Genomic DNA, 13,307 nt, shown 5'->3' on the forward strand with positions numbered 1-13,307 from the left:
AATTTGAGCTGAATGCTTTTACTGTAAATCTTGTATGGATGGCAACTAAAAACTGGAAATTTTAGACATTATAAGTGCGAGGTAGGGATGGGGGAAGCCATCCTAGAGCAAACTGGCTGCTTAAGGCTTTAGGAGCAAACTCAGGTCCGAATGTGGTGGTGGTGGTGGTGGGGGTGCTGCCAAGGCCTGGAAGGAGAGGTGATCTAAAAGGAGGCTCACAGACCTGCCTCTTTACTATATGAGGCAGCTGCAACCACAAACAGACAAGGTTGTGTTTGGAAACATGTCCTGATCCCAGACACAACAACTCTTTATTTAGTGAGCCACACCCAATCAACTGCCACTGTGTCCCAGGCTGGTTGCTAGGGCAAGAGGCAGAATAACAGATCTTGTGGGTCCAAAAAAGAAATCTGCATGGAGGAGGATTAAGATTCAGGGGGATGATAGATGAATGATATATTGTTTTATCTACAAATTTTAAGAAGTGTTGATTTCTACTCCTTTTTATATCAACTAACATTCTATGCATGAAGTTTGGAGGTTCAACCGCACAAACATACAAGAGAGATAAAAAGGTTAGTGCTAAAAATGGACCCTGGGTGTAAAGTTTAATTGTAAAAAGGAATGACAGTAATGATATAGAGAGGCTCTGACTTAAGAAGTGGGGTGCAGCAGACAGATTTATAAGCTTCAGCCAGACATAGAGCACACAAGCCACTTAAAGACACTATGGAGTTTGCAACTAGCCATAAAAATGACTGTGACCGTGCTTTGACAAAAGAAAAGCGATCTGTGTCTACTCTATAAAAGTCAAATCCAGACGAGGCTTTTTGTAGGATGTAGTTTACTGACTTGTCTTAGTCTCAAGGTTTGCAGCCACAGGTGACTGCTCCTGAGACCATTAATCTACAAAAATACTGCTAGGTAAATGAGAAGATAAGAAGCTGTGGGGACAGCCGTGGCCTAGAGGTTGGAGAAGCGGCTTGTGATTATTGTTACATTACATTCTTTATATCAGGCACAATGCCTCTGCAAAAATACATTGCAGCAAACTCTGATAATGCAGTAATATATAATAATTCAAAAAAATTGTAGAGAGAAGTAAAATTCTGTAACAACCTATATAATTATATAATTTCTTTGTTCATATAAAATGGAAAAAATGACAAGATAGTAATGTTCGTCATGTCATTAATGCTGATGCAATTATTACGTGATGATGTGGTCTCCTGAGTGCCAACACTGACCTTGTTCGCCGCATCAGCGTGCTGAGTCATTGTCCTTCTTTCTTCATCCCACCGAGCATTCGTCTCCTCCAACTGCTTCTCCATCGCCCGCTGCAGACGAACAGCCTCCTCCTTTGAGTCACACACAGATGTCTGCAGGTCTGCAATTAACTATAGGTGAGAAAAAAAATGTTTCATTTTAATTCTTGATTTTGATTGATCCTTATGAGTGTTCAGAACTGACAGAAAAACAGCACAAGTGGCAGGTGGACTGCATAGTTATTTAAACTGCTCTGGTATACAAGTTAGATGTACTTTGAAACAAGTGATGCATTAAAACTGTTTCCAGATGCAAAATGCTCAATACACAAAATGCTGATTTGCTTCGTATCACTGGTCTTAGAAAATGACTTGCATAATAAAATGCATCTCACATTTGTCATGGATTGCAGTAACAATCACCTTGAAATACTGCTTTTCCCAGAGTCTCATGTCTTATGTCTTTTTTGAGACGCAACAGAAGTGAGGGAAAGAGAAGAGGGAGGTGGAAAAAGGCAGACAGGAAGGAAAAACAACTTCCTTTTTGAAGAGCAGAGTGACTTTGTGTTGGTGAACTTGCGGTGCACACCAAGATGAAAAGGAACTGCCTCAGCTTTGAAATCCTCCAGTCAAAATTAACATTCTATTTAAGCCACTGTCAGGGAAAGGCACAGCAAAGATGAGAGAGAGTAAAAGAGAGAGGGAAAAGAAGGGAGAGGGGGGTAAAGAGAAAGAGACATAGGTGGAGGTGGTGGGGCAGTGCTACCGCTAGCTTTGGGCTAGATAGATAATTGTTTACCGTGTTCAACCCCTGGAGGACTAGCTCTGCTGGAATCTGTACATTGTGTGGGAGTATGGGAGTTAGAGTGGTGTGGGTCGACCACAGAGGAGGGAGAGAGAGCGAGCGCGAGAGAGAGAGAGAGAGAGAGAGAGAGAGAGAGAGAGAGAGAGAGAGAGAGAGAGACAGAGACAGAGAGATCAGACTTATTTTGTCAGTGGGAAAGCCACATGAAAGCAACAAATGGCACATTATTACAGGAACATCATTTCTGGGCGTAATAATTATTTCGCAATATGGATTCCCTGCATCTGCTGGTCTTCAGCCTCAGGCTGTGGTTCACTCTAAACTAGTGAACTCAGCTGTCTGTCTTGTTATTCCTATATAAATATATATACACGCACCACAGGACCTTTTTCTCTGTCTGATAGCCAGCCAGGCCTTTTTAAGTCTATAATTGGTCTGGTGAGACTTGTCTATTTCCCCATCCTGCTAGCATCTCTGTTTAGGGCTAAAGGCAGGCTTACCTCTCCATGAACCTGAGGTAAAAAAACAAAAAAAAAAAGTGGGCAAATGAGCAGGGCTAGTGTTTATTCACCTGTTTGTAAACAGAAAGGTGACTAATAAATATAAAACGACAGCCACCATATAAAAGGAGATGCTTTGCAATGTTAATGAGTGCAAAAACTTAGCTGATATTGAAATGGCGAAGCATGATTCCAAATCTCTTAGCTGGGGCACGCAGTATTATTCTGGCATACTTTAATTCAAGTAATCTGAGAGAAAACTAGACTGACTGGCTTTGTTTTCAGGCTTTAAAAAGTCTAACCCTGTGACAAGAGATTTGTCTAATCGCAGGACATTTCAGAGAGAGGGTATTCCTGTTCTACAAATTCAGATGTGCATGCATGTCCCTTTAGATGGCAAAAGCCTGATTCAGTGGCAGAAAATTACACTTTGAATACAATAGCATATAAAACAAAATATGTGTGTGAACGCATCCTGGCTTCGGGCTCATTATGTTTGATGCTGCTTATACCAGCGAGCGGCATCACCCTCCACATGGCCACAGTTTAGGTGGCTGAGGCACAAAAGTTTAGGGAAAGATCCTAATGTATGGCTTTGATTAAAATAAGTATGTTAACCCAGGAAGTTAGCCCAGGGGGTATGTTATGTAGTAAAATTATGCCGTGTAGTCTGTGAGACTGCAGATAGACCCTTCTTGGGCTCTCTCCAGCAAATAACACTAGAATTCATTGCGAGGGCAGTGCGCTGAACTTTTTTCAATGAAAACAGTTGCAGATAAGCGTGGATAAAGAGTAAAACGGCCCATAGATGATTCCATTGGTAATATAACCGAGTATAGCAACTTCAACAACAAATTTGATAATATCCTTAAGTGTACAGTATAGAATGGCATTACAGTTTTCAAGTATATTTTAAGCAGTGAGAATGTATTAAAAAAAAAATCAAAGTATTCTAATAGATCCTACTTGGTTCATGCGTACCTAAGAGACCACACATGAATGCTGTTTGTGGAGCCGCACAAGTCGTGCTGTGTGCCATTAAATGAGGTATATTTGCATACGGAGTGAACTTCAACCTCTTTTTTTCAGAACATGCTACTTCTCATGCACTGTGCCTCCCTCTCCCTCTCGCAAATTCCTCCCTCCTCCTCCCACCTACTTCCATGGTGGACGGTCAGGGATAAAGTAATGATCTCCCACTAGTGCCATGGCTACAACTCACTGTAGCCTGATCATTAAGTGGGGGAAGAGAGCACAGCCCTGTTCAGTTCACAGGTCACCCAGGAGGACCACTCACAGCTAGACGCTTAACACACAGGAATGGATTGGAGAGACACTAATTAGGTGTGTAGGTCTGTGTGTGTGTGTGTGTGTGTGTGTGTGTGTGTGTGTGTATGAGAAAAGCAGAGAAAGAGAGGCAAAAACAAAGAAGTGCAAGAGAAGGGGGTGCGTGTGTGCATGCAGGCAAACATATAGCCTTACGTGGCGCATCTCCAGTCCCCTCAGGATAACGTATGGCGTGGTATGTTTTTAATTGGGCTATTAGCTATGCAGCTGAGCTCAAGAATGATGCCCCCTGTCAGACATTGAAGGGTTAACAACTGGGGTTAGCCTTTGAGGTTCAAAGGCCTCCTGTTTACATTTGACTGAGTTGCCCCAAGGGGGGGGCTCCACCTTTACCTTTTAAAACAAAGCTGCCCAAGCCCATGACAAATAGCCTGCATTAATCACGCATATTAATATGCTTGCACAAAACCTCACACATTCAGCATAACTCTCTGTATAACAACAAACTTCAACAAAGGTGTTGAATTCTGCGAGACTTTTCTTTAATGTCACAGAGAGAGAGAGTGCTGTTTGTTGAACCTGTGCCAGCTTTGTGTCCCCAAAACAGGGGATTAATCACTTGTTGCTTTGTCTCTGGTGGCGTACCGCACTGCGAAAGCGGGCAAACATGGCCGAACTTTAGCACAGCATCCGACTTCTTTTGAAGTCGAGCATTGTGTAACCTAATAAGCTACCGTTTTCTCACAACATCTGCTTGTCAACCTTGCTTTCAACTCCGTGCCTCTGCCAGCCAACCCCAAATGGGGGGATTTAAAGAGAAGAAAGAAAGAAAAACAACAAAACCCCCCTCTTTGAATCTCCTTTTTGGGTAACGAGGTGCAATTACGGCCAAATGATTGTGATATTTTATCCTGCTACAAAATCAAGAAGAAAACTTATCTTCTGTAATGTAAACACTACTTAGGGTGTTTTGGATCTTTTAAACTGGTGAGGTAAAAGCTGCCTGAACTTTCAGGGGCATTTTGCTGAATGACAGAGTGTCCTGGACAGTTAGATACCTGGATGGCGAAAGGAGTTACCTCAGTTTTAAATGGTCTCAGTCTTGAGGAGAGGAGCAGTAATGTTAAACATATGGCCCTCAATGATGCAATGACAGCAGGAAGAAAAACAGGCATGGAGATGAAATAAAGAGCAAACAGAGGAAAACTATAGAGCAAGTGAACAGACTGGGGACAAACTTAACAGTTCAAGTTGAAATATAACTAGGGACTTAAAATGATCATTAAATGTTTGTTATACTTGTGCCTCAAGCTGAGGCTACTTGCACTGTTTTCGATTATGGTAAGGACTGTTTATAGTAAAGGAGAAGAGAGCAGAAGAAAGGCTTAGAGTAAAGTTCTCCTTTAGTGTGGTTAGACCAATCTGGATATTGTGATCAAGATAGCGAAGCCATTTCCTGTGCAGAACCTTCCCATTATTGCTCTCTGTAATTAAACGAATGATGAAAAGTATGCAATTAATACACAACACAGACTGACAAGGTATCACAAATTCATCTAGTGTTGCGGTGGTGCGATGTGACAATTAAAGGACTAAATTATATGTGGAACTATGAATCAATTCCAACACAGAAGATACTGATGTTGAAACATGGCATCAAACAAACCAGAGGTCAATAGGTCAATCAAGTAATGTGTGGATTTTAAATAAACATAAATTGAGGCACAATTAGGAGACACAGAGCAAGATGATCATTCTTTGTAGCTCACCACAGGAGACCACTTCCATTGACATTTGATTCTCCATTAAATAAATATGCAGATTATTGCAGCTTTGAGGGCAAACTTTTAAATTATCTAGCACTAGGAAACATACAGTGAAGAGTATGAAACTTGATGACTGACATTTCTGTTTGAGCTGCAAGGAAGTGCTTTTCGAGCGGTCACGTCTAACTGCTCAGGACACAAGAAATGAAGGAGCTAACAGGAAAAGCACAGACAGCAGAGCTTCACGGCTGTGTTTTATACTGTATTTACATTTATATGTCTGAGCTCTATACAACCCTCATGCCAGACCTCGGGTGTGTGGGTGTTAGCGCATGTGTGCTAAAGGGTGAAGGAAAGGGGTGGCTTGCTGTGTGTTAAAGTCTGTATGTGTGTGTTCTCATGTGTGCTTCCTTCACCTCTCCCATCGGTGTGTTTGTCCAATCTTTCAAGCGGTTCAGTGGAAAAAGATGAATATTAAAATGAAAGAAGAGGGGGTAAAGGGGTAGAAGAAAAACTGATTACCTGGGCAGACTTGGTGAGCTTCAGACTATACTCCTTCTCAATCTGCTTCAACCTGCTGTTGGTCTGCAACAAGAAGGGAGAGGGGAGTGTGAGAAAGAGATATGCACACAGACTGATAGAGACACAAAGAAAGAAGGTTGTGAAATTGAATCTTCTGTTAGGAAGTGCACATGCAACCCTCCCAACCTACCCATGCTCACACGCAACCTGACCTCTGCCTCTTGGCAGCGTGTCCCTGCAACACAGGCCTGTGGCCCATTGGCACAGTGCCAGTCCCAACGTTCATGTGTGCCAGCAGGTAGTGATGGGCATGGTGCACAGTAGGCATCACTCCCCCTTTGATCGCCTGCCAACAATTCATCACTTAACAAGAAGGGGGGCAAGAGGGGGAGAATTAAAACGTTGCTGCCAATTAGCTGTAGGGAGGGGGAAAAAAGAGAGATGATCGGCAGAAGCCATGAGACACAACACGGTGGAGACAGAATAGGAGTGAATGGAAACTGTTGTTAGGAATTTATTGAGTGGCGCTTGTCTCTTTGTTTTCGGTTGTTGCTTGATGGGAAGCAGGCCAGCTGGAAGCTAAGACTAATACAAGATCTGTCTCTGTTCAGCTAACCGTGTTGTGATGCCAGAGTTTCAATGAGAGACTGAACAGTGGAGTGAGATAATGAGGTGTGAAGTGCTGGAATTCGACGGGGATGTCAATGGCTGTCGGTCTGGACAAGTACTGTAGAAAGATTAAAGTTCAAATTAAGAGGGGGACAGAGGTCACTATTTGAAAGGCAGACAAGGCTTTTAAACTCATGTCTGAATGGACAAAGTGCTGTAAATCAGTTAATTTATCCTGTTCATTGGCCTATTGTTTACATAATGCAGAATTGAACATTTAATCTCATTCACAAATGTGCTTAGCACAGTGCAGCAGCCTAAGTGCCAGATGCTAATATCTACTGTGCACAATATCTCTGTGCTATTCTATTTTGAATCATTTGTTGCAGAAGTCCCACTTCGTCTAATATCCAACCAACATTAGAAACTCTACTACTCTCAGTCCTCTATATATCACAGTAAGCATGTGGTAAGTAACAAAGTACAAATACACTCATTTGTTTAAATTCTTGAAAACATCCTGCTGAATGCAGAAAATATAAGTCATGCAGAAACGTATTCAGCATATTCAGCAAGCCCATTTTATACATACAAAACAATCTTCTCTCTCTCACACCCACACCCACACAGGACTGACTCTCTTGTCCTGACAGCCACTGACAGACAGACAACTCACTAACAAACCCTGCTTCATTGAACACACCCCTTGCTGCCATCAACACCTGAGCTGCGTTTGGACTCTGCACCCCATCCAAACACTTCCTGACAAACACTGCTGTCCTGCTCTGAGCGGACACACCTGTCACCACAGAATCACAGAGCCATCACCAGGGATACTGGTCTATTTTCCTGCACCGGGGCTCTTTTGAGTGGCAGCCTGCTCATCCCTAGGGGCCCTATAGCAGCTGATGAGAGAGGCTTAGACAAAGAGGGATGTAGAAAAGGCCAGAGAGAAAGAACTGAGTGTTAGAGAGGGAAAGAGTCTTTCCATGCTTTTTTTTTATAACAACATATTCTAATAGAAGAAAGACATATAAGATTTAAGGGTCCTGTATTTCCATTTTTTCATATTCCTCAAAGTGGAGAAAAAATACACACAAACACACTAACTCACTCAGTAGCCTTAATGTTCATTTAATTATGTAAGTACTATTGTGCAGTAAAACTACAGCATGGCAGTTATACTTTGACCAGACAGGTGAGTCTCATTCACAGAGAGGTTGTCAAAATATGACATATAAATTTGACATTTATTTGTGAAATCATCATTTATTAGAAGAATTTCCCTCCAGGGATTAATAAAGGAATTCTGATTCTGATTCTGATTCTGATTACATCATCTAAGTGGATATTTACTTTTTTCCAAGATACAAGAAAAACAGCATATCCCTCAGCCAGTCACATTGGAAGTTTTCTACAATCCCACAAAAATATAGTTAAGGCAATAACATCCTCTTCTTTAGTGCCATATATAAGGTTCGGCTGCATGTTTTTCTTTAAAGCCAGCACAATTGTCTTTGTCAATTTTTTGCCCCTTTGCTTATACTTGAAGTGACAAAAGGGTTAGCAGGATACATTTCACAGAAAAAAACAAGACAAATGCCAAAAATGTGAGGCATGTGTCACTATAATGTTTTGATTTGATGTCGTTATCTCTATAGTCAGTATTTTGAAAGTTATAGCAAAGGATGAGACATAAAGGTGGCTTATGTTTACATCAAAGTTAGATATTAGCATCATCTTTGCAGTTGACTGTGAGGTAATCAGGTGTGCGTGACTCTGTGTACTGTATATGACTGGGGATTCACATGTGAGTGTATTCATGGAAAACATATGGCCATATTGACATGCAAACAGGCTCAGATGTTTCATAAAAACATAAAGACTTTGCTACTAGCCTATTCCTTTTACCTTCAACCACTCAGGGGAATTCAGAAGGAAGCATTATCCAGCATCATACATAATACAACTCAACCATCTCGACGCACATTAAAAATGGCTGGAAATAGATGAAGATATGGATGGTACATGAATGGAAAAATAGCCCAACAGGACTGTCACAAATACAAAGAGAAAATCAGAGCTAAATTAAAAGCCCAGCTATATGTGTGTGTGTCTGTGTGTGTGTAAGCACTTTCAAAGAGACTACCTGTGCCCTGCCAAAGGCATTTTGGTGCTGAAGGCACTTTGAGGCGGTATCGGGCTCTTCAATCGCCTCTTAATCCTAGCAGTGTGGAGCGCGGCTGCTTTGAAGTGTGTGCGTGCTTGTGCTTGTGCTTGTGTGTGTGTGTGTGTGTGTGTGTTGAAGAGAGTGGAAGTGGATCTGAAGGCAAGGCATGCACCACTTACCAGAACTTAATTAATAATCTGCAGTGGGAACCAAGCCAAATACATGCACACATATAGACGCATACAGTGCACACTTAAAAAAGGACAGACGGGAGTGGCAGAGAACAGGGTGAAAACTTTCTCCCTCACTCACACACACACACACATACACTTTAGCAAAGATATGCACACAAGTCACACTTATTCAAACAAAGACAATAGATAAACAGGATGCATGAAGGCCAAACACACACGCACACATCCAGAGTTTGAGCTATAGCTGTTTGTAAATGAAATTTGCTCAAGGTTTGCAATCCCATTGGACAGTTGAATCCTTGCTTAAAGAGAACGAAATCTAAGCAAACATTTCTCAATAGAGTAATCCTGCCAACACATGATAACTTCTGTTGCGTGTGTGTGTGTGTGTGTGTGTGTGTGTGTGTGTGTGTGTTCAAATCTAGTGTGTCTGTTTCCAGTATTTTCAGAATCTGCTCAGTGGAGGCTATAGCCCTGGACAGGATATTGCCTCCATATGGCATTTTTCTCCGATATGTTTCTAATCATCTCACATTGCTAAAGAGTAATTATGGTTTTCAGCATCGTCCCACAGTTGAACTCTGACAGAAGATATAAAACTACTGATGCAAGGATGATGTCACTCCACACACAGAGAGGACACCGTTCTGACAACCGATTGACAGGTGATTAGGTCATGGGCAGGGATGTCTTTAGGGAGACAATGAGTCACAAAATGCTCTGTTCGTGATTTAACCCTGCACACAACATGCTGTATACTGCACACTAGGGAGCTGCGGGATTCAATTCTCGTGAAGCTGTTACCCCATTTCTTCACAAAGCCTTCAGGTTTAGTGGCAGCAGTATATGAAAACATTCAAAATAATCCTCAATTGAATACGCATGTCTCTCATAACAATTTGAGTTCAAACTACCAGCGAGAGAGATGTTATTTGCTTGTTTGGCTGTAATCATTGTTGACTTGCTGTGTTTGCCTGTGTATCTGCGTGTGCGAGACAGAGAGCTGGTGCTGTAATGACAAGAGGCTTTATTTCCATTTCACAGTTTGCCATCACTGCCTGTCAGTAGTGATTCTCTTAATCCCTGCTGCTCACTGTCACTGCTGCATCACACACACCATACAGAAATAATACATCATGGGCTCGCATGCACACGCACAGGCACGCGCGCACACACGTAACAAAACACATGGACACACAGAACATACCCAATGTTCAGTGATTACACAGTCCACCAGCCATTTCTTGGTATCAGAAAACCAATTAGATCCATTACCATCAGTGTGAGTGGGCTTAACATCCAACCCACATCATATGGTCAAGAAAAGAAGTTGGTATGAGGAGGTGAATGCGTAATGGATGGAATCACAGATTACTCTAACACAAGGAGGTGGACAGAATTTAAAACCAGAGAGAAAAGTAGCTAATTCATGTTTTCTGTGTACAGATTTGCAGAAAGATCTTAACTTGAGATGACTGTTAAGCATAATAGCTGCTGTCAGAGCCTAAGTTTTTCCACTTGCTCACTGAACTTTGATACAACTGTGATGTCTAGGTTTTCTGCCTAAGTAGACTTCACTTTATATTATATATTATATTCACGCCTCCATCCCCACTGTGATCAACAGGTATGCCTGACATTCAGATGTGGGATGATTCCGAGTTGAATTAGAAACTTAACCCAAAAACACAGAGCCCAATATCACAGTGTCCCATTTAAAGCTCCACTTCAAACCAAAGTGTAATCTATAGCATGCAACAAGATGGGAGCTGCCTGACGCCATGTTTTAATGCGATTGAGAAAGTGTGTCGCTTCCCTCCCTCCTCTTGGATGACTTCAAAAAGTGAGCAAGGGAGCCGTGTGATGTTTTTTTGGGACGGCAGAGCCTTTACTTTGACTCTTTCATCTGCTGGGTGACTCACTCACTCTCCGGCTCTCTCTCCGCCACCGGGCCCGATGGTGCACTGAGGAAACAAGGAGCTCAGATAGGTCTGAGCATGCGCACCCACACACAAACACATAACATATGTTCATACACAAACACAAGAACACAATCTCTGTGTGCTCCTTCTGCAGGAATTAGGAGGTAAACTATATACCAACAGCAGAGCAATATTAACACACACACAGGTTGAATAAATCTGAATGCCCTGCACGAAACATTTTAAACTTTATCTGTTTCTCCACTAAAATCAGATGCTTCACCCACCAAAATCTTTGTCTCCTAATTACTCTGTTAGTGTGAGGTGAATGTGGGCCCCCTTTGATCACCCCTCAGACTATGTTTCTCTCCTCCTCGTCTAATCCATGACCGACTGAATAATGTGATTTGGTGTATCTCCAAATGGCAGAGGACCAACCTAATAAGTCAGTGGTGACAGGGGGCACGAACAAGAACAAGATGTGGCAATGACAATAACAATAACAATGACAACAACCTCGTACCACCATCTTCTGGCTGAGAGGGAGAACAGTAGACTTACTGAGGCTGAAAGTATGTGGTCTTAGAGGGTCAGGATCAAAGCGAGTGTGAACGGATTGATAAAATGTTAATGTGTGTACTAGAAGTAGGGGCGGGAGATCTGACATTTGATTATGAGGTTTATAAATTTTTCATGAAGGTAATGTCCACAATCTACTTTTCAGGTCAATCATGGGGATAGTGAAATTAATGTCCTCTTACTTACACTTAAGCAGTTTTTCTCATGGACCTTAATTGGGCAGGCTGCCCAGCTATATTAATCGTCATCAAAGTATATTTGGTGGCTCATTTTAGCAGTGTTTATTTTCATGTTTTTATCTGTCTGAAAGAACAAGGCTAGCTGCGATTGATTGATTAATTGTTGGACAATCTCCCCTCATTCTACACCTCCCGTCCACTGAGTACTGACAACGACGCATGCTCCGCAGAAAAACACAGAGAGAGACAATATCTGGTTTGACATCCATCCTGTACATGCACGGATTGTGGTGTGACCTTTCCTGTTTCTTTTGCCCCTGTTTTAGGCTTGAAAGTGCATCTGGTTGGTGTGACGTCATTTGGTACCATGTAAATTTTCGATCTTTTTGACAGCCTACATCTATTACAACAAGCCTTCTCCACATGAGACTCACTTGCTGTTGAGAAAACAAAATTGTGCGTAAAAAAATCCCAAAAAATGAGCTGTTTTTTGGGTTACTTTTTACAAGAGGAACAGAAAGAGGTGGGGCAGGGCAAACCGATGTGTGTGTGGTCAGAGGAAGCAGTTTGAGATTAAACATTAAAATCAGGTATAGAATTAATTAGAATTAATAAGAAGTGAAACAAGAAATAACCTACTATGAATAGGGCAATATATTCTTTCAGATATTGTCAATAGACAACTGGCATTTCAAAATTGAGTAAAATGTTACTGTTTAGATTGTTGATAGTGGTAGCAATTAAATGTATTCCCCTAGAAGACTAGAAGAATGTTATTTAAACTACCAGATATCCCTGGTTTAATTTCCTGCAGTATGATTCTAATATTAATCAGGTCTCTGTGGTTTTAGGAGGACATACAAGTTCAAAATCTAATTGGTTCACAACAGTGTTATTGATACTGTATCATCATTGCTTGTGGTTTTTATCCCTCATGTCAATGAAAAAACAAGCACAGAAGCTGCACGTTGGAACTTTAACTTCAGCCAGAATTTAAAAAAAAAAAATCAGCTTCACTAAAACATCTTGGGTGGCCTGTCCACATGTCCTCAGTTCTAAAGATGGATGTGAATACACAACAAGAACACACTGAAGATGCATTAAGATCCAATCAGTCGAACCACATTTGAGAACGGTCAGGGACGTATGTGTCCACACATGGAAAACAGTGTGAAAGCAGATGCATCTCCAGCCACATAAAAAGATCGCCTTGTCAGCTTTGTTGCAAAGCACAACAAACATCAGTTATACACACAGATGATTTTCTTTCACCAAACAACTTAAATGAGGGTTTCAAGTCTGTGCAGAGCTGAGGTACCAATTCACACTGCAATGCTCTTCTCCAGCAGCTCATCACAAACAGGTTTTTTCCTTTTTTAAAGGACAGTCTCTTGCAGATAAAATCAAATGTGGGGAGACAAAATGTTCCCACAAATGCTTACTTATGACACCATGAAAGAAATGCCAGCAGTGCTCACCCAATAACAGTCTACAAGCTCATCTTACAGA

The 13,307-nt window shown here is 41.6% G+C and overlaps 1 protein-coding gene across 7 annotated transcripts in view; it reads right to left on the reverse strand.

The window, feature by feature from the left end:
* cep112 (centrosomal protein 112) overlaps positions 1 to 13,307 on the reverse strand; it is a 94,445-nt gene that overhangs the window by 20,311 nt on the left and 60,827 nt on the right. For all 7 annotated transcript variants that reach the window (XM_046414560.1, XM_046414559.1, XM_046414561.1 and 4 more), the window contains exons 22-23: positions 6,146 to 6,208; positions 1,248 to 1,397 (exon numbers count right to left, since the gene is read on the reverse strand). In XM_046414560.1, coding sequence (XP_046270516.1) covers positions 1,248 to 1,397; positions 6,146 to 6,208 — 213 coding nt within the window. The remainder of the gene's footprint in view (positions 1 to 1,247; positions 1,398 to 6,145; positions 6,209 to 13,307) is intronic.

The sequence above is a fragment of the Scatophagus argus genome, chromosome 16 (assembly GCF_020382885.2).
Source record: "Scatophagus argus isolate fScaArg1 chromosome 16, fScaArg1.pri, whole genome shotgun sequence".
Lineage (NCBI taxonomy): Eukaryota > Metazoa > Chordata > Actinopteri > Scatophagidae > Scatophagus > Scatophagus argus.